Source organism: Clinocottus analis, unplaced genomic scaffold (genome assembly GCF_023055335.1).
Source record: "Clinocottus analis isolate CAN_PGR_092001 unplaced genomic scaffold, fCliAna1.0.p SCAF_18, whole genome shotgun sequence".
NCBI lineage: Eukaryota > Metazoa > Chordata > Actinopteri > Perciformes > Cottidae > Clinocottus > Clinocottus analis.
The window spans coordinates 15,171,865-15,196,858 of record NW_027175909.1 but is presented as its reverse complement, the minus strand read 5'-3'; the positions used below and the strand labels follow the sequence as shown (position 1 = coordinate 15,196,858).

Here is a 24,994-nt window from a genome sequence, read left to right as displayed (position 1 = left end):
TTCAGGTGCACATGATACAAAAGAATATATATATATATATATATATATATATATATATATATATATATATATATATATATATATATATATATATATATATATATAAATGTGGCTAAATGTAATCTTAATCATTGGTCCAGTTGTGTATCCGTCTCGCCGCCAGATGTCGCTGTTTCCTTTCTCAACGCGGGGCCGGACCGCCTGCTACGGGCGCATGCGCAGTATCCTCATATGGCCTCTGGTCTTTTTCAGGCGCTTACGATGCGCATAGAACTCGTCCTCTGCTCGGCGCTTCAACGCAACCGTTTGACGTCCAAACTCGGCTCGCGGAGTTCTCAGGCCGACGGGGAAAGCCGCCGTGACGCTTCTACGTGCTTGAATCCCGCCTGCAGTCAAGGTAAGGACGTGTGGATCGCGATTAACTTTGGGAGGGGGAAAAGTGTCTCCGAGTTAGCTTGCGTTTATTTCGCCTGTTAGCTGTGCGTCTGTTAGCAAGCATGACCCGCTGTCTAAATTCATTCAGGCCGAGGGCTGTACCTCACGACATTTTATGAAACCGTCTCCCGGTGGCAGGTGACGGTGTGAAGACGCCAGACTTACCAACAGCCAGCTAGTGTGCATAAACAGTGCAGCTACCGGAAGCTAACGCTAACAGAGCTAGCCGACGTAGCTTCGGTGTGACGTCACTGTGTGTGTGTGTGTGTGTGTGTGTGTGTGTGTGTGTGTGTGTGTGTGTGTGTGTGTGTGTGTGTGTGTGTGTGTCACGTGACCACTGGCATGTGCCGTTACCTGAAGCCTGCACATGTTGTTGGTGAATGGCATCAATAACAAGTGTTTTTAATGTACTTTCACTTGAGTACAAATTGAGGTACTTTTACTGTACTTTACAGAAGGCAGCTTTTTTCCCTTATGTGTTGACAATGAATATTTTGGAGAAACTGAAGGATTAATTGTGCCTTTTTTATGGGTTGAGAGAATTCTGATACTTACTGAATACTACTTCAGTTAAAAATACTATTTAAAAAGAAAACATCATCACAATAACTGTTTCTTCTCAGAGATACGTGTTTTTTATAGGACAAAGACGCCACAAATGTATGATGATCTTTTAGAACGTAGTTAAAATGCAACATACATCTAATGCATGAATGCAGCAGTGATATGAATACACAAACATGCCGACGCGCTCGCTGTCTTGCTCACGTCACAGAAATGGAAGATATTCAGAATCTCACGTTGACAGCCGACACGGGAAGCGCGTTAACAGTAGGAGTGTTAATGCGAAAAGACGACACCAGATCTGAGTCAGCGTGGAGCCCGTTGTAAAGTTCCCCCTCGCACAACCTTGACTGTGAACCAATGGCTGGATCAGATTAACATTTATTTGTGATTTTATATATACTTTTGTCCCCCACAGTGCTTTGAGGAAAGCCGACAGAAGTGGTCTTGTCGGTGTGGCTTAACGCCGGGCAGCTTGAAGGCATCGATGGCAAAAGTGGCTTAATGGCTCTGTGTCGTGGTAACTTGCCAAAAAGCCAATGTAATTTAGGATGTGAGCAGTGGAGCTCTAGACTTAACACCCAAAAGCAAGATGTGTGCTTGTCTTTGCTTGCTCGAAACAATTTTACTCGACTGACTAGCTTTTATTATGCGTCTCTTTTCTGAAGACAATGTTTTCTCTTACCTGCGTTACAAGAAAATGCATGATTGTAATTTTGCTTCCAGTAATGATTTTATTGGCTGTTGTACATGTTGTAAATAGCTGCGTATAGAGTATCCACCTGGAGGGCAGTGTTGTGACACGGCACCCAGAAAGACGTGGGCCCCGTTTCCCAAAAGAAGACTGAAGCTCGTACACCTCCATCGGGACCAAGACCGCGACAGCCTCGTCGTGCTTTTGTGAAATTGCGCTCTAGTTTGAAGCGTCGATGGGGAAACCGCCGGTTGTGGCATCTTAAGCGTAGTATCCAGTAGCATGTAAACCAGAATTTAGCTGAAAGTCGCTTATTACTTTCTACTAACCGTGTGGGACGGGTTTAATTCAGATGCTGTCTTATTGGTTGCAGACCTTGTAGCCCGGAGGCAGTTGCATTCAGACGTTGTTGTTTCTGGAAATGAGGAGGATGTTTGCTGCTCTGACGTGACCCTCACCCCCAAGAACAAAAGTAAATCGGACTGAAAATGGTTAGTTATTTTATTCTGTAGTGTTTTGAGACTCAACATTGCTCTTTTTCTTTCTCTTTTTTTCCCCCCAGACAGGCGCTGATGTAACAGCGCTGCGACAGTTGGGCTTCTCTCGCTCTACCGCCGGTCCCCAGTGCCTCGCTGCATGACCTCGGACGACACCTCTACGAGGGGAAGCGGCCCCTTCCTCACCCGGGACCCGCTCCTCTGGACTCGGTAGCCGTCTCATCGTCCAACTCCTCTCCCGGCAGAAGGAACGGACCAATCTTTTTTCTGAAAAAGGAGTTTAAACACCTCCACGTGGAATCGGTGGAGGTGTTGAAGAGCTCCCCCTCCCCCCTTTTCCCTCCCCCTTCCTGTTTTTCCTCCTACACATCTCACCGAATTCAATTTTTTTCCCCTCGTGGTCACCGTGAGTCCGGTTCTGCCGGCCGTGTGACTTTTCAAAACTGGGGCGCGATTCATGGGATGCAACCATGTCGGATCTCAGTGAGCGCAGGCCGGTCAACACGGACTACGCTGTCTCCCTGCTGGAGCAGCTGAAGTTCTTTTACGAACAGAAATTACTGACTGACGTCGTGCTGCTGGTGGAGGACACAGAGTTCCCGTGTCACAAGATGGTCCTCGCCACCTGTAGCTCCTATTTCAGGTGAGCGCCGTGGGGGGGGCGGGAGTTACTCTGGGAGATTGCAGGTTTTTTTTTTTCCAGTGCTGAGTGTGCTCTTTTCTAATTTGTCTCCTTCAGTTTCAGTGAACAATGCACCACACTGCGTTTGTTTGCGTTTTCCCCCCCATCTCGGTCTCCGCTGAGGTGGAGGTACGCTGTCGCTGTGTCGTTGTTATGTCTGTAAGTGCTCGCCTCCTACAGTTACGATGAATAATGCACCGCGTCGCAGCGCGAGTGTCATCCACCCCGAGCTCGGAGGATGGAGAACAAGGGGATGGCGTTTCCTGGAAAGCCGCCAGTTTGAAAATAAATAAAAAAATGCCGTTTCTTGATACGCTTCTACTGAACCGAATGAATCTTTAACCCGTAGTTCCACCTCTGTGCCCCCTCGTTCTTACGCACAACATTGCATAATGAAGTGTGTGTGTGTGCACTGCAGTGAATATGACGGAGCGGCAGCCTCGGCTCTGGGAAGAGTCCATCTGTACTTGACAGGAGGCTCATGCTGCATTTGAACACGCCGTGCAACTCCCTCCCTCTCTCTTTCTTCTTTCTTTTCTTCTCACGGATCACTCACACACACGCATTCCAAGAAAAGGTCCCGACAACTCGAAATCCTCTCTACGCACCCGCGATCTTCCCCACCGTTTAGCCGTCGCATTTGTTAACTGGTGCGAACATGCAAAGCATTTCCTCCCCCACTTCTTTCCCCCTGCGGGGTTCATAGGTGTCGCAGCACTTCGTCTAAATTTGCTACTGCTTCCCCCTTTTTTTTTTCTTTTTTTTTACCCTTCCTCTCTTCACACGCCTTGCTTCAGGGGAAAAGGGGGAGTGCTTGTGTTTTGGAGGGGAAAGTCTGGTCACGTAGGTCTTGGTGGGAAATGGAGGGAGGGAAAAAGAGGGAGGGGTGCAGGGGTATGCCTGCAGGGTTGCGTAATGCTGCCTGGCAGGTTTCGCCCCTGCTGTGAGGAGCACACAGTCGAACACACTCCGAAAAAACACACATACAGGAGGGCAGCGCTGCTCTGCAGGCAAAGTGTTGTGAAAGGAGTTAAAGTGAGTTATTGTCATCGACTAAAATACGTAATAAAAACATATTTTGATGAAATATCCAATGGAAAGCCAATGCATTGTGTGGCCGTGAGTCCATTTTAATAACTTAAAGTAATATTAAACATAAATAGTGATGATGATGAGCAGTTTTGTGACAATCTTCCTTATTAAAGGACTCAAATTATTAATTTATTGCCTGTCATTTAAGAAATTGATCCATGGACCAAATGTTTCAGCACCGTTAAACACCAAAGCACCGTTTTAAAACCCTAAATCTAAACCACGCTGGTGCATTTCCCAGCAGAAGCATAAACGTGAGCGATCGCTGCAGCCGAAGAGGTTAAAGAGGCGCCGACGGCATCAAAATTAATGAAGACGTGCAGGCGGCTCGTCGAGGCTAAAGGGACGTAGAAGTCTGAGCGGAGGGAAACCCGGCTGGAGCTCAGTCAGACAGGAACGACGTATTGTATTACAATATTAATAACTTTTTTAATATAGCTGCTTTAAATAAAACAGCGGACGCGCTTAGATTCAAATTCAAACGCTTATAAACCGGTACAGTGAATGAAAACTAAAAAATCACTTGATGAATGAAATAAAAGCAATAAAAAGATGATTTTAAAGTTAGTTGTGACATCTGCTCCAAATATAAAACAAGTTTTAATTCAATGCTGCTCTTTAGGACTAAGAATACTTTAAGAATTTAAAAGGATAAATGGTTTCTAAAGGAAGATAAAAGCAGAAATGTATGTTCCTTTTTAAAGAAATCACATTTGAAGCTGGAATAATTGACAGTTTGACTTATTTTTCAAGCAAAAATGACAAATTCGGGGCTTTTTAGCCTCTCAAAACTAATACTATCCACACAAATAACAGTTGTGGGTTTATTATGAAGTCTTTGACCAGAAACTACAAATACTTTTATACTAGTAAAACTATTTCATTCAGAAAAACACTTGTTTCATATCTTCTGTTGGAGTAACTACATGAATTTGTCACTTTTTAAGTAAAACAAAAGCAAACCAGGTGTTCAATAAAATCCTTCCAAGACGTGAACATGCAGGTGAACCGATGAGATCTTTTATCTCCTCGTGGTCGTCATCCTGATCGGCGTGAGATCCAATAACGACCTAGTTCTCTTTCCCCCGCAGGGCGATGTTCATGAGCGGCCTCAGCGAGAGCAAGCAGACCCACGTCCACCTGAGGAACGTGGACCCGGCCACGCTGCAGATCATCATCACCTACGCCTACACGGGCAACCTGGCCATCAACGACAGCACGGTGGAGCCGCTCTACGAGACCGCCTGCTTCCTGCAGGTCAGCGCCGCCGCCGCCGCTCGTTTACACGCTCTGCGTTTTGGTTAAATCTCGTCACTGAAATCCCACGAACGCGCTCATCGTCGTCTATATATCTTATCCCTCAACTTGTAACTGCTGCTGGAAATACTGAATGTGTAGAAATCCTCCACTTCAAATAGTCCGGACTATTCAGTTTCTATACTGTAAATATATTCGGTTTACTTTATATTCATGACCTGTTTTTAAAGAAGTAATTAGTCGAGTATTACGAGACTTATAACGCATAAAGTAACTTCAGCTTCATCTTTTTTAAATCCTTGTTTTTTGTAAAGAAACCTTTTTTTTATTGTCTCAAACTTGTCTTAATCAAAATTTTTAGTTTTTAAGTTGTACTCTATCTAAAGATACATGTCTTCGGGACGGTATTGTTAGGATTTTATTGATTCTCCTTATCGGTTTCTTATCAATACTCTTATCGGTTCTCCTTGATGATTTTGTGAAGGGAGAAAAAAGTCAATTAAATAAGAAAATAATCAACATTGCTTCATTATTCTTGTACGTAAACGAGTGCTCTTTACAAGTTAAACGATTATTAAAGCGATTTATCTTTTTATTGATTAGTTCTTCTGATGGCGCTCGATGTGGCATCGCTAACGGTCCATTTGAGGAGCTGGAAGCAGCAAATCTTTGACTCTTTTTCCTCCATAAATAACTTAACTGAGTAACAATCTCACACAGAAAGTAGTCGACACAAATAAAGTGTTTACTTCTACTAGTTGTGTCCCTCATGTGTGTGTGTTTGTCGCCCCTCCGTGCTCCGTCCAGGTGGAGGACGTCTTGCTGCAGTGCCGAGACTACCTGGTGAAGAAGATCAACGCCGAGAACTGCGTCCGCATGCTGAGCATCGGCGACCTGTTCAGCTGCAGCGAGCTGAAGCAGAGCTCCAAGCGCATGGTGGAGCACAAGTTCCCCATGGTGTACCGGCAGGAGGCCTTCCTGCAGCTGTCCCACGAGCTGCTGATCGACGTCCTGAGCAGCGACAACCTCAACGTGGAGAAGGAGGAGACGGTGCGCGAGGCGGCCATGCTGTGGCTGGAGTACAACATGGAGTCGCGCTCGCAGCACCTCTCCTCGGTGCTCAGCCAGATCCGCATCGACGCGCTCTCCGAGGTGACGCAGCGCGCCTGGTTCCAGGGCCTGCCGCCCAACGACAAGTCGGTGGTGGTGCAGGGCCTCTACAAGTCCATGCCCAAGTTCTTCAAGCCGCGGCTGGGCATGACCAAGGAGGAGATGCTCATCTTCATGGAGGCCATGTCGGAGACGCAGGGCGACGGCTACGTCATGTCGGCCTCGCTGCCCACCACGGTGGTGTGCTACAGCCCGCAGGCGGAGAAGGTGTACAAGCTCAGCAACCCGCCGGGCGACCTGCAGAAGGTGGGCACGCTGGTGACGCCGGACAACGACGTGTTCATCGCCGGCGGGCAGATCCCCCTCAAGAACTCCATCAGCAACCACGGCAAGAGCGGCAAGCTGCAGGCGGTCTTCCGCTCGGTGGACAGCTTCTTCTGGTTCGACGCGCAGCAGAACGCCTGGGTGCCCAAGACGCCGATGCTGTGCGCCCGCATCAAGCCCTCGCTGGTCCACTGCGAGGGCTACATCTACGCCATCGGCGGCGACAACGTGGGCGGCGAGCTGAACAAGCGCACGGTGGAGCGCTACGACTGCGAGAAGGACGAGTGGAGCATGACCAGCCCGCTGCCCTTCGCCTGGAACTGGAGCACGTCGGTGGCGGCGCACGACTGCATCTACGTGATGACCCACGACCTGATGTACTGCTACTTCCCGCGCGCCGACACCTGGGTGGAGATGGCCATGCGCAAGACCAGCCGCTGCTTCGCCTCGGCCGCCGCCTTCGGCGACCTCATCTTCTACATCGGCGGGCTCCACGTGGTCAGCAACTCGGGCGTGCGCCTGCCCACCAGCACCATCGACGGCTCCTCGGTGACGGTGGAGATCTACGACGTGGGCAAGAACGAGTGGCGCCAGGCCGCCAACATCCCCGCCAAGCGCTACTCGGACCCGTGCGTGCGGGCGGTGGTGCTGCTCAACTCGCTGTGCATTTTCATGCGCGAGACCCACATGAACGAGCGCGCCAAGTACGCCATCTACCAGTACGACGCCGAGCTGGACCGCTGGTACCTGCGGCAGCCCGTGTCCGAGCGCGTGCTCTGGGACCTGGGGAAGGACTTCCGCTGCGCGGTGGGGAAGCTGTACCCGTCCTGCCTGGAGGAGTCTCCCTGGAAGCCGCCCACGTACCTCTTCTCCCCCGACGGCGCCGAGGAGTTCGAGGTGGACGGGGAGCTGGTGACCCTCCCCCACGTATAGCGCTCGAAACCCCCTCCTCCCCTCCGCTGACTGAACCGGGAATCTAGAGGAGGAAGAGGAGGAGGAGGAGGAGGAAGATCTAAAATATGAGAAATGTTGGAGAGGGATCTCTGGACTTTTGGGAGGCTTGAAGCCCAAGAAGAAGAAAAAATAAGCCTGGTGCGATTTAAAAGATGCCCCCTTCAAAGAAATAGTAATCTGAAACTTTTTTTTTTGTATTATTTTGCCGGTTTGAGACATCTGTTCGATCTTATTATTATTATTATTATTATTATTATTATTACAATGTCATACTGTTTCTACAATGTGATCTAAAGGTGATGATGAGGATGATGATGCACTTAACTGGTAAACCTTCTCGGAATGACAATGGCAACTGTACCAAAACCCTCCTCCCTCCTCCCTCCCCCTTTTCTCCCCCTCTTCTCTCACCACTGATAAAGGAAACAATGCTTATTGTGTTGATCGCTCTCGTTTTGAGTGTGAAAGTTATCGGCTTGCTCCTTTGTGGCGGGAAGGCAGCGTCAGAACGTCACTCCTGTTTGAAAAGTGCTCTGTTTTTTTTTCCATATATATTTATATATAAATATTGACCTTGAGAGTTTATATTGACCCCCCCTTCAAAGTTGTAACTTGACGAAAAATGTCCAATATTAAAATGTTGTCTCGCAGCCTTCGGAAGGTTTTTTTTAAAGATGGCGGTTCGGTTGTTATCGCGTGACAAACTCCACCCGCTAGTTTACCAGCAAGTGGACTCGGTGCTAAGAATTACTGTCAAAACTACTGATTTAATCGTCAATAATTAATCTTTAATCATCAATAACGAATCTTTAATCTCGATCGTTGTCACGCCATAACAATTAAACTCCAAAAAATAATAATTCTGCCGATTGTTGCGACACGTCTTTGACCGCTACTAAAGATAATTGCGTCGATGATCACTTTTATTTTATTATTAATAAATCTCTCAAGTCTATAAAATGTCCCCCCAGAAAAATAAAAAAGCTCCAGTTTGATTGTAAATTTAAGGAGCTGGAGGTCGTTTGTAACGTCTGCGAGATAAATTATTATAAATGCAGAGCTGCAAGAAGAGAAACGGGTAATAAATATATTAAAATGTCTTAATTTTTCCTGGTTTCAGCGTCTTTAAACGTCAGCGCTTGATGGTTTTCTCGTAATGAACCGATAAAGAAAGTCAGTTTTAGCTCAATGAGGAATCCGCCGTCTCACTATCTTCCTCCACAAATGAGCAAACAAAAAAAAAAACAACTTTTCAGATCCATCTTTCTTTTTTTCTTTTCACAAAGATGATAAAGTATCCGACAGACTTGAGAACGGGATTCCTTCAGAAACGACGAGAGGAAGACGAGGCCGTGGTTTCTCTGGAGGGTCGGGAGGGTTTAAAAGAGGGCGACTGCGGGTCCGGTCGCCCATCACCTCCCTCCTCATCCTCCTCTTCCTCCTCCTCCTCACCGCTCTCTCGACTCCACTATAGCGCCTCCTGCAGTCCGTTTGCGCGCCGGTCTTCCACACAGCGAGCAGTTTACGCCTCAAATCCATCGTCACATGATCACGAATCCTTTTTTTTTCACTTTTTTTTTTCTTCTACAAAACACACAACAACCTCCACTCTCAGTTAGGTTTCGGGCTCATGCATTTTATATTTCATTTCCAAGCTGCTGAAATATATATATATATATGTATATATATATTTTTCATATGTTTAAAAAAAAAAAGGACAACTGTTTTAGTGTGGGGGGAAATAACCAGGTCTATTTTGTATTAGTGTCTTTTTTTTATTTTTTATTTTATTTAATATCAAACTTTACTGTAGTGTGATTGTGGGTAGAAATCCATTTTCCTATCAGATTTAATTTGAGTGAATATTTGAGGATTCTTGCTGCTGATTGGTTGTGAGCGGGGAGGGCTGGCCCACGGCTGTCGCTGCGTCCCTGCAGCCACTGGCGGCGGTGGAGGGGGGAGGGGCTTCCTCCTACCTTTTTAAAAACATGAGCACAGGTGCTTCATGACAAACCTTACTAGCATGTTTGGCTGCATCATATTCCTTTGGCACTGTATTTTGAATGAACGTTAATTTATTAAAAAACATACCAAAAACGTTCCTGAAACTGACTCACGGTTTCTTTTTTGTTCGGACTGAAAAAATACAAAATGTGTTGTTTTTTTTATGTTGCAATTATATGTTTACGTTGTTTTAATGTCTGGCTAGATGTGATGTAAAGATAAATAATGGTTTTACTTGGCAGAGTGTCACATTGTTACTGAATATCTGACATAATACTGGAAAATGTAACCTGCCAGGTGTCCAAGAGACCAGCGGCAGACATTAGAAGTCGTTTTTAAATCATTTACAAACGTAATAATTCACCACGATGACAAATGGTGACATTTCTGCAAAAAAGGAATAAATAAGTTATTAGATTTTTGCAAAAATGTCACCAATGTTTTTCTATTTTATTGCATTACGACTTGTTTTAAGTAACATTTAAAAGATTTTTTTTTTTATGCGCCGACAGAAAATAGTCAAAGAAAATACAAAATATCTTTTAAAATTCTTAAAACAAATTCAACATGAATATTATTTACTTTTGCAGGGTGAATTTAAAGCTATAAAGCCACTAAATCAGCGGATGAATTATTGAAATAAACCCGTTTAGCACGATGCTGCAGAGCGTGGGTGCATTTCTGTGCGGCCATGTGGAAAAACCACAACAACAACAACAACAACCCTCTTTTGCAAACACTTTGTTTGGCTGACCTACATTTTCTTTTCTCAGACACATTCAGGCCCCGAGCGATGAAAGAAAAAATATCACCTAAAAATAAAAGTATGCAGATTATATTTTTTTAATCTTTTTAATACAGTAATATAGTATAGTATCACTTCCTCTCAAATACAGTAAAAGCATCTTGTCAGGAAAATAGTGTGAATTTAAACTCACAATACATTCATATCTGTTAAATACAAAATGAAAATATATCAGAGGACGAACACCCCAAAAAAGAAAAGAAAAAATCCAAAATAGCCAAAGGTTTAAAAGTACCAAGAACCCCCAAAAGCCAAAAGAATAAGAAAGAAAAAGATTAAAAGAGTTTAAAGACAGCGGGACGTAGAACCGGACTGAGCATGCTCACTGCTGCTGAATACTCTGAAGCTGGAGGGGAGAGATCCTGCAGGAACCTCGCAAAGTACAGTTGCACCAGATAAAGACTCACAGGAAGAGAACGGCAGCTTTTTTTCCAGTGTGGGTCATGAAAAAACATGGATAGCTGTGAGTTTATGCACAAATAAATAAGTTACCTGACTTCAAACTACTCTCAGATACACTGAATATACTTTACCTAAACATACGGTATAAAAAGGCCCGGTGAGGGCGACCAGCAGCCGGTCCAACCGCCCTGCAGGTTCCTTCATGGTGACGGGAGGTTTCTCGTGGCGTTCGTCGGGGTCGTTGAAGTAACGGCGCTCATGTTTGTGTACCTGCGTTGGCGTAAAGGTAACGGAGCTGTAGCTACATTTTTGAGTTCTTGGAAATTTATTTATTTATATAGAAAAATGCCAATAGTAAATAAAAACTGCTTTTTCTTTATGTTTTTAACATCTTTAAATGAATATCTTATCATCAAAAAGAGTATTCTGAAGACGGGAAACTGTCCTCAAAGTAATAAACATAACTGAATACATCAATAAAATAAAACTGTCAAATTTTTTTTTTTTAAAGTGTAAATAGAAATATAAAGTTTTATGTATTTTTTCATAAATAATTGTATAATGTAATGTCTCATTATGTGAAACACTTAAATAACAGCTAATAGCTAAGGTTGCTAGCGTTAGCGTAGCTTGTCAGCTGAAATGTTTTTTTATTGTTAAAGGAAAAGTATAAAGCTTTTTATCTCTAATTTTACTCTTAATTCAGATTATTTAGCCAACAATATCTTTTAATAATATATTTTGTAAAAGTTTTGTCAATTTAGCAGCCAAATCGGGACATTTTTTAAAAGTTTTCTGACATTTAAAAACTAATAATCATTCAAAATAATCCGCAAATGAATCAGGATTGAAACTAAATATTTTTTGGGGGGTTTAACGCAGGAATTCATGCAGTTACCACGACAACCACCGTGTGATTACATACCGAGACGCCACCGAACACGAGCAAAAAAAAAATAAAAAAATGTAAAAGGTGCCACAGCTCATGCTTTTTTTTCCCCTGCAACACCGATAAAGTTTTTTTTGATTTTCATCTCTCAGCAAAATAGACAAAATCTAGAAATATGCAGCAAAAAGAGTCGAACACTGCAAAAAAAAAAAGAGAGAAGAAGAAAACCGCCGTCGTCTTGAGCGTCTCACAGGAAGAAGCATCCAGCGAAATGCAGAAACGGACGCGTTGAGCTCGCTGACAGTTTCTCAGGTTTTTGATCAAAAGTAAAACGCGCCGGCGGGCCGCCTCTCCGCCTCACAGTGGATCTGGACCGGACAGTTTTTCATCTTCTTCCTCCTCCATCAAAGCTTCTCTCAAGTCCACTGAGCCCTGCGGGGCCTCACAGCGGCCACAAGGGGGCAGAGTCTGGGTGGGTTTCGTAGGGTTTTGTTTTTTCAGGGCTGGACCTCCGCTGCCGGCTCCGGATGCTCGGCGGCGGCCACCGCCACCGGCGGCGCCAGCGTGGAGAACCAGGAGGACATGGCCGACTTAGCGCTGGTCAGCGCTCCGCCCACGGACTGACCTGAGAACAGCAGATAAATGTTAGTTTTACCTCCGGTTTCTTTGGAGTGAAGCCGATGAGAAAGTGTCTTAAAGCTCGTCTGTTTGACTCTAAATGACCATAATTTACTAAATGAACATCAGGCTGTATAGAAGAAGACTTTAAACTAGAGATCGAGACATAAACTCATGTTTACTGAGGGAAAACATCAAGAGAGAAGTAGAGTCATTTATATAGACTTCTATACAACCAGAGGAGTCGCCCCCTGGTGGTCAGGAGAGAGAATGCAAGTTTTAAGACACTTCCGCTTTGGCTTCACTCTGAAGAACCAGAGTTCGTTGGGCGCCATCTTGAATAACGTGAAACTTTTTATTTGTTTTTTCCTCACCCACTGCCTTCCCCGTCTGCACCACACTGCGACTGGTGGTCATCATGGCGTTTCCGATCTTCTTCCCCCTCTCGCTGTTCTGCACCGAGCTGCAGAGGAGGAGGAAGAAGAAGAAGAAGAAGAAGAAGAAGAAGAAGAAGAAGAAGAAGAAGATTATTATGTCACAGTAAGAAGCTGAGCAGCAGGTGTTGCGTCAGGTGATCGGAGCTGAACCCGAGAGCGGAAACGAGCGAGGGCCGCGTTTCACAACAAACACGCGGCTAAATTTGGCTTCATCTCAAACACCCCCCCCCCCCCCCCCCCCCCACACACACACACACACACACACACACACACACACACACACACACACACACACACACCCCTCAACAGCCCCTGCGTTGACATTCAGCAGGAATCTCTCAGCAGTGAGGTTAAACGTCAGCAGCTGCTCCAGAACCTCCTCACGAGCCAAATTATTTAATCCGGACAGTCGGAGGCGAGAGAATAAAGTAACGAGTCAGCTTCAATCATTTCACATGTTAAACAGTCCTTTCTTTCTTTTTCCTTCCATCATTTCCTTCTTTCCTTTCCTCCCCTTCACATCCTTTACCTTCTGTCCTTCTTTCCTCCCTTCCTTTCCATATTTCTTTCTTTTCCTCCTTACTTCTTCCCTCCATTCCTCATCCTTATCCTCCTGTTCTTCCTTTCTGTCTTTTTCCCCTCCCTCAGTTTCTATCCTTTTCCTCCATCTGTCCTTCATTCCTTGATAAATATAATTAAGTACATTATAATTCTTCAATATCTTAAATAATTGATGTCATGTAATCCGGTTTCAATCTCATGAATAAGTAAAAGGTTTTAATGAGTTAATCAAATCCTGTTCAACTCATATAATGAAACTATTATTACATAATATGTAAATATATTGAAACAGTTAATTGTAGATTTTAATAAATTGGTAACTGAATTATCTCAGCTTGGATCTTTAATAAAATCAAAAGTGTTTGTGTCATTTTCTGGATCACTTTATGGCTTGTTTGTAATATTTTATGACAGAATATTTTAAATAATTAAATGTTGGCACAAATAAACTAAGCCAAACCCCTCAAAAATGATTTTTATTCGTCCATGCAGCTTTTGTTTGTTTACTGAGGATTGAAGACAAAGTTCACGGCGCCCAACGGCACCAAACACCCGACGGTAAAGTGAGCCTCTCTGTGTGTGTGTGTGTGTGTGTGTGTGTGTGTGTGTGTGTGTGTGTGTGTGTGTGTGTGTGTTACAGGTAACACTAGAAGCGGGGCCCTCCAGCTGTGGTCCGAGTCCCCTTTCATCCACACTCCCTGGACCAAAACTGAAGCTGAAGAAAGTCTTAAACTGTTTTTTTTGTTGTTTTTTATGCAACTCGTTTATACTGAATTAGTTCAGCTGATACAAAACCCAATATATACAATAATAGTCCGATTAATCATAATAATAAAGTTTTAGCCAAACAGTAAACTTTAAGAGACTTGAAAAATATATTTAAGTGACTTAAAAAAGGTACAGCGTGCAGCACTTAGGTTGGATCCCATGCACTGTCCCTTTAAATTAATCTCAAAATTATGTTTTCTTTACTGCTTATAATTCCTAAAAAAATATTGTTACTAATATATTCTTTAAGTTTTCACCCCTTATTTTCTTCCAGTCTTTTATTTTGGAGTAATGCCTCCAATTAACAGAAAGTAGGGAGGACAAAATCTAATTATTGGTCTTAAATCAACACTTTGTGAGCAGATTGTTGATATTCTAAAGTCGTAAAAAAGTGTTTTTACATGCATAATGTCTCCTTCAAAGTAAAAGCACAGCTGAAATGTTCTTAAATGACTTGATAAAGGAGGTTTAAGTAGATCTTTACACTGAAATAAACATTGTTTTACTGCTTCAACCAGTGAAATGTCTTTGCAGTGACCTCCTGTCTCCACCAGAGGGCAGCGCAGCACATCTTTTACTGAGCCACAGAAAAATACTCACGTGACCCGCAGAGGTTTGCCAAAGACAAACACTGTGTTTATTTACGTTTGGCATGTTGTTTCTGATCCTCCGCGTCTCTGAAGTGGCAGTATTCATTCATTCATTCAGGAGGAGAAGGAGTACTCACTGCGAGAGTCGTAGTTTCACGTCAGCGACGCTGTACTGGCCCTGGAACGGGTGTCTGCACAAAGAGAAATTCATCCAGTGAGTTTGACTCAAAACGTGATTATTGTAATAAATGTGAACAGTCAACACAGAGATTATTCTCAATAACAACAAATGTCACAACATCGGCTGTGAAAGTAGTTTCTGCACCCACCCCGGCGTGATGGCGGCCATGGCCGGGTGCTTGTTGCTGAACCACACCCGGTAGTTGTGGGTGATCTTCCAGGCCGCCACGAAGGAAACGCCGTAGTCGGCGAGCAGCCGCTCGTTGTCTGAAACCGACAGACTGAGAGTCACTTTCTCTAAAAGAGCCTCGAGCTTTTATAGAAGTACAGAAGATCCAGTTATTCAAGATTCAAGATGTTTTACTGTCATAGGCAGATAACAGACAGTTGTTCTATATATTGTATCAATGTGTGTGTGTGTGTGCGTATCAATGTGTGTGTGACTGTGTGTATGAATATATGTGTGAATGTATGTGTGCATGTGTGAATGTGTGTGTGACTGTGTGTGTGACTGTGTGTGCATGTGTGAATGAATATGTTTATGAATGTGTGTGTGTGTGTGTGTGAATGTGTGTGTGAGTATGTGTAGTAGTGAATAGTGTGTATGTGCGTCTGTGTAGTCAATAGTGTGTATAGTTCTCCTCACAAAGAATTACAATCACTTTTTTTTTTTTTTTTAAAGGCACACAATATAAAAGCTGTAACGGTATTGCGCAACACTGATAATCGTATTGCTACGATAAACATGATTAAATATACAAGAGCTTAAAAACGACACTTAAAACAATTAACAGCTAGAATATGAGACTCCAGCAGTTGCAAAAGTGAAATAACGTCAATGAGATGAAGCCAAAACTATTCAACACAATTTAGCCTTTAGAAACAGCAACATGCTAACGGCTAGCTCCGTGGCCCACCTTGCTGCAGCGCGGAGGACAGCAGCGAGTGGAGGTAAAGCGTGAACTGCGCTCTGATCCACTCGTCTCCGCCCTCCCAGCCCGTCCCGTCCAGGAAGACGTCGTCCCGGTTCTCCATCACGTGCTTCAGCAGGTAGTCGGCGAAGCGCAGGTCGGCCGTGGTCAGGCTGAGCGTCTTGCGCAGCTCGGGGTCCTGGACCAGGACGCCGGCTTCTTCCACCTGCGAGGAAAAACATTGTTTAGCGTCCGGAGTTTCTCACTTTTACTGTTAAAACCGTTTTAAATGAAATGGCTGAACCTCCACCACGGCGTCGCTGAGGTGCCTCTGCTGGCGGAACAGGATGTTGGTCGCTCCGGCCACGAAGCCGCGCACCGTCACGTCCGACAGCAGGTGGTGCTGCTGCAGCGCCATGTAGGGCAGGCACAGGTAACCCTGGCAACGAAAGGGGGGCAAAGGTCACGTGGCGGTTTAAAAAGGTCACGTGGTGTTAAGGAGATCCGACTGGAGACGCAAAAAAACACGCGCGGGGCGTTTGATGAGCTGTCGGCAGGATTTTATAACTCTTTTTATGAACGGATGTTGATCTTTTATGATCTACGAAAGTGGGAGGAGCCATCTGACATTTGAAATGTGAGTTTAATGGATTTTATTTTAACTTGTTTTACAAGTTACAAAGTCCCTCCATGTTGTCTGTGTATTTACAGGGTTCATAAACATGTTGACCAATGGGTTTCCATGACTTTAAACCAATTTTACATGACTTTTAATCACATTTACAGGACTTTTACTACACTTTGGGGGTTTTAGTTTTTTCAAGGACTTTCCAGGCATGGAAATAATGGTTTTTCCAAACTTCCAGGGCTTTTCCAGGTTTTCCATGACCGTAAGAACCCTGATATTATATAATATCTGTTTCATGTGGGTTTATTTAGTCAATTTCATGGCTCCAGCATTTCTAACTCTTAAGATATTCAACTCTGAAAAGGTGAAAATCCTGACTTTGCAAAATAAAGTTGGGACAAAACATTTAAAAAAGAAACGGCGCCCTGCAACGGGCTCGTTACCTTGGTGAAGACGGGCAGCGGCAGGCCGTACCGGTCCTCCTCCAGCCCGGACACCAGACCCTGGACGAGCCCCCCCTGCCCGCCGGCGGCCTGCGGCTGCACCGTGATGGGCGTCCCCGGCTTTGAGTCGAAGGCGTCCAGCAGCGGCTCCGTCTCGCTGGCCTCCACGCCGCCGCCGCCGCCGTCCTCCACCTCTTTGGGACCCTCGTCCAGCACGCTGGGGTCCAGCGTCTCCCACTCGCTCTCCGAGGACTCCGGAGAGCTGCGCGACGGCGGCTTGAGGAGGTGGTTGTCCGACTCCGCGCTGGACGGAGGCTCCGACCCGGCGGCGGCGGCGGCCTCCAGCTCGCTGTTGGCGATGTCGGTGACGGACACGGAGACGAACTCCTCGGCCCCGGAGACGCTCTCCACCAGAGTCAGGTCCTCCGACACGCTGCTCTTCGGCCGGTAGTGGGACGAGTCCGCCAGGCCGTGCTCGATCATTCCTGCACGGACATTTTATTTTATTTCACTTCATCACGACTCGTCCCGTCTTTAGCTTTCTGCTTTTTCCATGTTTAACATGTTGAAGGTTAAATTTCCAGCGAGACGTTTAAAGGAGAAATAAGACATTCATCCTTTTACTTGCTGCCAGATCGTCTTTGTAAATGAGAATTGGCTCTCAATTGATTTGACCTGGTTAAATAAAAGTCAAAAACTAATCACTGATCATAAGAAATGAAAGACATGTGCAGCGATCCCCTCTGACAGATGGTCTTGCACTTTTTAAAAGTGTTTTATTCATTACAAAAAACAACTTCTGGCCGTTAAAAACTGTGACTTCCATTTGAACTCTGTTTTTTCGCCTTCAAAATAAAAGCACGGTATCTCAAAGCAGGAAACATTTTTCTTACGGCAGACAAACATGCAACAAAAACAACAAAACTGATTGACAAAGAGCTACTTACAACACGAGTGTTGTGCTTGTGTTATTGTAGTAGTTTCTTAAATACATTTCCATCTATTTATGTGTATTTATACCTTCTGACCTCACAATGACACGTAAATGCTTGAGGTTGTTTTGTGTGTTTTTCCTCCAGTTTTTACATTTTTTACACCAGAAACACAAAAGGTCTAATTCAAGGTGCAAGAGGATCTTTTAGAGTTGCTGACCTGGAAACAGCGATAACACCGTCATCAGAGCGCCGACCAGTCTGTTGACAGGAGACACGTAGAAGAGGACCTGCAAACAACAACAACAACAACAACGTAACTTTGTGTTTTTTCCCCCAAAAGAATTGTGACTTGCTAGAAAACATGCGTTTGTAATTGTACCTTCTTCTCCAGCAGAATGAGCTTGAAGAGGATGAGGACCTGCGGAGGTAAAATATTAAAATATTACTTCACAACAAACATACAAACAAACAAACAGACATTCACGTCGGTGTGTGATTCTCTACCTTGTGTCGAAAGTGCAGAATTAAATCCCTCGGCGACAAACCTGAAGGGAAGAAAACAAGAAGATCGGCTCATAAACACATATAGTTGTTTATTGAGTATTTATGCAATAAAAGGAAGATCTTCTTATGAAAGAGACAGGGTTTGGTTATGAAAAATAAATAATTATGAAATGTGTACAACTCTGTTTTTTAAAATGCATGAAAGTCAACAATAAACAAACTAGTGTCAAAGTACATTATTAATAACCTGTAAACAAAAATCACAGTAATATTGTATTGTTGCAGTATTTATTTGGAATATTCTTTTTGTATTTTTTTTAATACTCCACTCATAATTTATTTCTATCAAGATTTTATGGGGGATTTTTATTGAATTTCTTTACTTTTTGATTTATTGATTTAATTATTTTTTTCCGTCCCATTTTATTTATTGATTCTGCTTCATTGCTATTGGAGGACTATTTAAAATGTAAAGTACGAAGATAATGCTGCAATATAAAAACACAAATGTATGTGTTTATTTAGAAATATGTCAGATGAAAATACCACCGCAGTGTAAATAAAAGAATAAAATAATCCTGCAAAGCAGAAATGACTTCCTGTGATGCATTTTGGTGAAAAACAAAGACAAAAAAGTGGTGAAAAAGATAATAAAACAGGCGGCAGCACCTGCAACAGTCTGCATGCACATAAACCAATAAAACAGTAAAAGAAAAGATCTTTATTCGCGTCACATGCAGCGAGCTTCACCCACCGAGATACATCTGTGATCCCTCCAGAGCCGAGCCCCTCAGAGAGCCGTTCATGTGGTCGTACAGCTCCTGCGGGAGGAAACAGGAAATTAAGATAGAGATATATAGATATATATAAATATATAGATATAGATATATATATTCTCACCTTTAAAATGGAGATCTGCGAGAAGTCCTTCTCCTCGAAGTAGGCGTGAGTGATGAGCTGCAGCTTGGCTTGCAGCAGACCGAACAGAGGCTGCAGCCACAAACAAACGTTTTCATGAAAAGAAATACAAAGTGGGGAAACTTTCTCAATTATTAACCAGAAGATTTATTGTCATGGTTTAAGTCTGTTCCGGATGTTTGCATCAAGTCAAATGATGAGGAGATATTTATTGACACGGGGGAAACTTGTGGCTCGTAGTTTTAATGATGTACTAGTATACAAAATGTACTTCTCTCTCAAAGTGATGACGATCTGGAGCGACTCACCACTCGGCTGAGGACGCAGACGCTCTTCTGCACCGTCTCCCTGGTGACGTCGGCCTGTCGCACCTTCAGGGCCTGAAGACAAATAAAAACATTAAAATATACACAAGAAAAATAAAAATATTTTTAAAAAAAATCAAAAATTTTAAATAAGAAAATTATATATATATATATATATATATATATATATATATATATATATATATATATATATATATATATATATATAAAGAAAAATATATATACATATAGATAAAAAATGATCTGTACATAACAATATAAGTCATATATTTGCACGCATATCTACTTTGAACTCTGCTGCTTTGGAAAGTTTGAACTTTCTAATTATTCATGACTTTCCTTCACTAATTAACTAATTACCACGTGTGTTCTCAGTTATTAAAACTCAGTTATTAGACTCAGTTATGAGTCTCTGTACAGAACTGAAGACACGCCTGACCTTTGCTTCTATTTGGCGATAACAGGAAACTCCGTAGACGCACTTCATGTCTTCATTGAGGGGCGGCAGGTGGAAATACACCGTGTCTGCAACACAGAGGTGGATCACGTTAATAAACATCACGTTAATAAACATCACGTTAATAAACATCTTGCACGGTTAATCTCTCTAATCCATCTGAAGGCCTCACTCTCACATCACAGTCCTTCATTGTCTGCAGACCGGGCGGATACTTTTATTTCATTACTCCTCTGCTTGTTCTCACTTTGTTTTTGTTGTCTTTTAAATCTCATTTCAATGTTTTCTCTCAGTCTAATATATTTTTACGGCCCTGGTGAAAGCACGTCGAGTCGCTCCGTCTATGAAACAGCTTTTCCTTTGATTCTCCTTCGTCACAGTACTAATACACACCTCAGTACACCGGAAGACACATCTAGTGAGCCAAACGCAGTACGCCAGTAATACCTTATTCTGACCCACAATGCTTTGCACAGAGGAGGATAGTCAGCCACAGGACTTAGAAGCTGTTCTACTACTTTAAAAAAAAGATATTTTGCATGCATCAGGATCAGTATTCGTCTCCATAAGTGGGCGTGTCTACGGTTCAAACGCTGCATTGAGGGAGATTTCTGCAGAGTAATGTGTTTTATGTGCTTCCATGCAGGATTTCCACTTCTGCAGAAGAAGCTGCAGCTCCTGCAGAGGAGGACGCTTATGGAGGAGGGAAGGTACAGAAGGCAGTTTTACTCTTTGCTGCCAAACTGGATAAACCGGCCAAAGATGACACGCTCATTAGTTAGAGAACTAAAGAAAAATGGAGTTTCTCTGCGTGTTTCGGCCATTAAATGCAACCAGGATGTAATTATGTGCATTTAGTGTCGCACAAAACATGTGAGGTACTTGTACTTTATGTTCCACGACACATTGGTTTCATAAATTAAACCACCCGACAGTTTACACAAGAGAGTATAAAGTTTATGTAAATAAACTAAATTCGGGGAAATTAACCTGCAACTATTCAGATGATTAAATATTTAAACTGTTTTTTGAGCAGATAAACCAGCAGATAAAATATTACATTCCATATTTTAACGTCTCAGCTTGTTTTAAATCAACTTAAACTGAATATTATTGGTTTTCGCAGCCCTCGTCCACTTGTTTGCCTTCCAACCGGATCCATTTTGGTGCGTTTAAAGACATCTGGACATTTGAAACCTTTGCCTTTTTTGCTGCAATAAATTAAAAAAAATGTAATTTAATTCTTTTATTTCCTAGAAACTTGAGCTCATGAACACAGCTGGGTGTTCAGAGACCTTCAAAAACACAAAGACAAGAACAAAAAAACGGAAGAAATGTTCTAATGAAGTGAAAATAAAACTGCAAATGAATCTGAAACCTTTTGAGCCGAATGTTGTTTAAGGCCTTAAATCCAAGTGAGGAATAATAAAGATTTTACTGCTCAATAACAGAAACTATGACATCACCTCCCAGCCTCAAGACCCCTTTAACAGCAATATATATATATATATATATATATATATATATATATATATATATATATATATATATATATATATATATGTATATATGTTGTCATGCATTTCCAAAGGCGTGTAGTTCTCGTGTGATGACTCTGCCACCGGCACCTCGTTACATCCTCATGAGCCGCAGTGCAGAGGCAGCCGCTCACATCACCGCCGGCTTCTTCTTCTCCTTGTTTTATTATCACATTTTAATCAGCTGACGGGGATCGAAGACTGAGAGAAATGTCTGCGAGGCGAATGTGTCTCTCTCTCTCTCTCTCTCTCTTTCTTTCTTTCTCTCTCGCTGCTCTGGGAACGTTTAGTTTCAGGCGTCGGTTTAATCGGCTCAGTTCCTCCAGTTCGCCGTCGCCGGTCAGCACGAGGAGCGGCGGTGAACCACGGGGGAGGTCACATGACACGGCAGTCACGACACACTCGCTGCAGAGCGCTGCTCGCCCTTCACAGCCTGGATGCAGAGTCGGTTTTCCAAAATAAACACGTACTGCGCCTTTAAAAGAAAATATCTATACGTTCCTCACAAAGACAAGAATCCAGGAAGTCTTGTTCTCAGTGTTGGTTTTTCTAAGAAAACAACTTTCCACACCTTTAAAACAATGTCCTAACGGACTTGAAGTGGAATAAACATGTTCTCTGTATAGAAAGGGTTCCTCACAAAGACAGGAAGTCCAGTTCAACTCACAGATTAACGCGTTAGAAACGTTCATCAGAAGCCTAATCACTGTAGAACAACTCGCCCAAGTCTCTTTAAATCACAAGGTGAACCAGAGAAATATGGAGAAAACAGAGTTGATTTTCTATTAAAAAGACAACAAATTGAATATAAATGAAGGATAAGACAGAAAATAACTGTTATTTGTAGTGAAGACGCAAATAAAGCTGCAACTAACTGTAATTTTCAAAAGTTCCAAAACACCAAGTCGACGTGTTCTCGTTGCTCGTTTTGTTTTCAGACTGTTTTGGACGGCCAAAAAGAAAAAACACTAAACATTCAGTTTACAAAAAGGAAATACAGAAAACTTTAACAGAGTTAAGTGTTTGTGTGTTTTTATATTTGAAAAAGTGTCATAAACTGCCAAAATGTAAACGTACAAAGGCAAAAAATGTTTGTTTTTTAGTATTTCTCAATTCTCAGTGATGTCAAGAATAATAAATAAAAATGCTCTTTTTTTAATATGAATACATTTGGTGAGTTTGTATTTCTCAGAAGCCAAATTAAAAACTGAAATTGCATAAAGATATTACCAGTAAAAAAATGTTTTATTTTTTTAAACAAATCACTAAATAAAAACAACTTTTTTTGGGTGCTAGAATCTCTACATCTCTGATCTTTAAATGAATAATGCACATTGTTTGTTTCTTATCCTAATCAATGAGCAGCCAGATGTATTTCCATCTATATTCATCTTGTTTATTGTATTTTGTGTATGTATACAACTACAAACTGGAGTCAAACTGCATGTATGTGCAGACACACATGGCCAATAAGTCTGTCTCTGACATGAAACGCATCATCATCATCATCATCATCGCTGTCGCGTGACGTACCTTCCTGGTAGTTGTGCGCTCCGTCGGGAAGCGCCAGGAAGGGGAGGTACTTCCACTCCTCCGGCAGCAGGTTGCTGTCATGACCTTCATCGGGCATCAACGGCGGGTACGAGAACTCCACCTGAAGGTCGAGAGGGAGGAGGAGACAGGAAGTCAGCGTGTTTAACTCTTGTGGAAGGTTCGTGAGCGCTGAAGCTTGTCGTGTTTTCACGGTACTTTCGCTGCAGTAAATTGATCTGAAAGCATCGAGCCAGACGGGCGGCAGGTGAAATAAAAGAAGACGAGCGAAAGAGCCAAAGAACCCAAACGTGATACCCGGCAGGAGGCGGCCGACCCCGATCGGATGACCTCGTCCATCGGCTCGGTGCACGAAACAATGAGGCTCACCTCGGAACAGAATTAAAAAACTATCTTTATCTTTCCCCTCGAGCAGCGGCTGCTTCCAAAGGCCGGCACACAACGTTTTGAAGAAGAGGAGGAGGCGATGATTAGAGGAAGTGATGACGAAGAGCTGGTTTTACATGTGAAAAAACAGGTTCGCTGTGATTAAAGCTGTTGTAGACTCAGAGTGTCTGTCTCTGTTCTTTCAGGTGACAAATAAAGTTTTATTTAATCAAGTTGAAGCCACACTTTAAGTTCATAGCCAGCCTTAATCGTAGCGGCATTGAAATGGTTAAAACTCGTCTTTCCTGCTCCTAAAAGCTTCGACAACATTTTAGATGACAAATAAATGATGCTGCAGAATCATAAAGACGCTTTCTCCTCATTTTACTTCTCGGTTGAGTCAGAAAACAGTAAGAAAGAAGAAAAAAAAGAGACTGTTTTCCACCCAAGAACATGAGATCAATGGCAAATCTTTGCTTTGGAGAAACTGCAATGTGGGAACATTTTTCTTTGGTATTGATATAGGAATTAAAGAGATTTTAATGGCAAATGTTATGTATTTTAGCTTCATCTGTTTCACTTGTAATCAACGTCTCTTTTGCAAGAGATGACAATTGAGTAAAGCTTTTAAATCCCACAGAGGAGAATAATGAAACATCTTCACAGTGTTGATATCCGGGTACTAAATCAAACAACTCGCTCTTTGTCTTTTTAAAGATTAATAACAAAGAGGGAAAATAAATAATAGACAACGAGCTGCAGCCTGCAAGAAAAGAAAACACACACACACACACACACACACACACACACACACACACACACACACACACACACACACACACACACACAGAGGGAGAGAGAGAGAGCTGCTTGCAGTTAAAACACACTGAACTGGAAATATACCCAAACTGGCAGCAGAGCACATGTTACATAACCCCTGGGAGCCCGGAGCGAACAGCTGATTGTTAAAACAACCCGTGTCTGTCTGCCTCTCTTTGAGATGTGACTCATTGCCATCGCGGCCAAGAGGAGCCTGACCACGCAGCCAAGTGCGGAAATGTGTGTCTTTATGTGGAGTCTAGTGGGGCTGCGAGGGAGCGGCGGTGCGCGTACCTGACAGCCCTTTTTATGGTGGAATCCAACCACCACGATGTGCAGCACGGGTCCCTTCGGCTCGTCCCTGCCGTGAGGCTCCATTCCCTCCTCCTCCCCCCCGGATGTTTTACCTCGGGGGTCGGATGTAAACATAGCAGACAAAAACTGATTATTCCCCCCCCCCCTTCCTCCGACTCCACAAACACACACACAAACACACGCGCGCGCCCACACACAAAGACACACTGCTGGTTCCGCGGACTGGGAGCAACGAACACAAACCACCGCGGAGACGATTCTCTCTTCCGCTTTGTCCCAGCGTGTCAGAGGACGAACGGAAGCGAGAGGATAGCGTGCTGCGCACTTCCGTCTTCGTCAAAACTTTGCTAGGTATGTAAAATATACTTAAAATGAATATATATATATATATATATATATATATATATATATATATATATA

General features: G+C 43.2%; 2 protein-coding genes across 4 annotated transcripts; one reads left to right on the top strand and one right to left on the bottom strand.

Annotated features, from left to right (window-relative positions):
* The first annotated feature begins 249 nt into the window (after window positions 1–249).
* kbtbd2 (kelch repeat and BTB (POZ) domain containing 2) lies at window positions 250–9,708 on the top strand. Of its 3 annotated transcripts, XM_068581332.1 has the most exons (5): window positions 250–397; window positions 2,067–2,165; window positions 2,256–2,833; window positions 5,056–5,221; window positions 6,029–9,708. In XM_068581332.1, exons 3-5 carry the CDS (start codon window positions 2,661–2,663, stop codon window positions 7,586–7,588), a joined length of 1,899 nt encoding a protein of 632 aa, XP_068437433.1. In that variant the 5' UTR covers window positions 250–397; window positions 2,067–2,165; window positions 2,256–2,660; the 3' UTR covers window positions 7,589–9,708. The 3 variants fall into 3 exon arrangements, with proteins under 3 accessions (XP_068437433.1, XP_068437434.1, XP_068437432.1); XM_068581333.1 differs by lacking the exon at window positions 2,067–2,165 and having other exon boundaries at window positions 2,260–2,833; XM_068581331.1 differs by lacking the exon at window positions 2,067–2,165.
* A 779-nt stretch (window positions 9,709–10,487) lies between these two features.
* Window positions 10,488–24,711, bottom strand: avl9 (AVL9 homolog (S. cerevisiase)). The gene is made up of 16 exons (XM_068581327.1): window positions 24,554–24,711; window positions 23,057–23,177; window positions 19,968–20,053; window positions 19,511–19,582; window positions 19,185–19,274; window positions 19,039–19,105; window positions 18,285–18,325; window positions 18,160–18,198; window positions 17,998–18,067; window positions 16,846–17,330; window positions 16,079–16,213; window positions 15,781–16,000; window positions 15,013–15,130; window positions 14,821–14,874; window positions 12,702–12,790; window positions 10,488–12,334 (listed from the first exon to the last, which is right to left on the bottom strand). The coding sequence occupies exons 1-16, from the start codon at window positions 24,686–24,688 to the stop codon at window positions 12,207–12,209; spliced, it is 1,950 nt and encodes a 649-aa protein (XP_068437428.1). The 5' UTR covers window positions 24,689–24,711; the 3' UTR covers window positions 10,488–12,206.
* Window positions 24,712–24,994: the final 283 nt, after the last annotated feature.

What these genes read in the sequence shown, in the direction of transcription:
- avl9 (XM_068581327.1), bottom strand. Translation starts at nt 24,688, where the DNA reads ATGTTTACATCCGACCCCCGAGGTAAAACATCCGGGGGGGAGGAGGAG. An exon ending in CGCAGATCTCCATTTTAAAG is followed by an intron (nt 19,106 to 19,184) that starts GTGAGAATATAT and finishes TTCCTCCCGCAG; the next exon opens with GAGCTGTACGACCACATGAA. An exon ending in TCAGCGACGCCGTGGTGGAG is followed by an intron (nt 16,001 to 16,078) that starts GTTCAGCCATTT and finishes TTTTCCTCGCAG; the next exon opens with GTGGAAGAAGCCGGCGTCCT.
- kbtbd2 (XM_068581333.1), top strand. Translation starts at nt 2,661, where the DNA reads ATGTCGGATCTCAGTGAGCGCAGGCCGGTCAACACGGACTACGCTGTC. An exon ending in ACCTGTAGCTCCTATTTCAG is followed by an intron (nt 2,834 to 5,055) that starts GTGAGCGCCGTG and finishes TTTCCCCCGCAG; the next exon opens with GGCGATGTTCATGAGCGGCC. An exon ending in AGACCGCCTGCTTCCTGCAG is followed by an intron (nt 5,222 to 6,028) that starts GTCAGCGCCGCC and finishes TGCTCCGTCCAG; the next exon opens with GTGGAGGACGTCTTGCTGCA.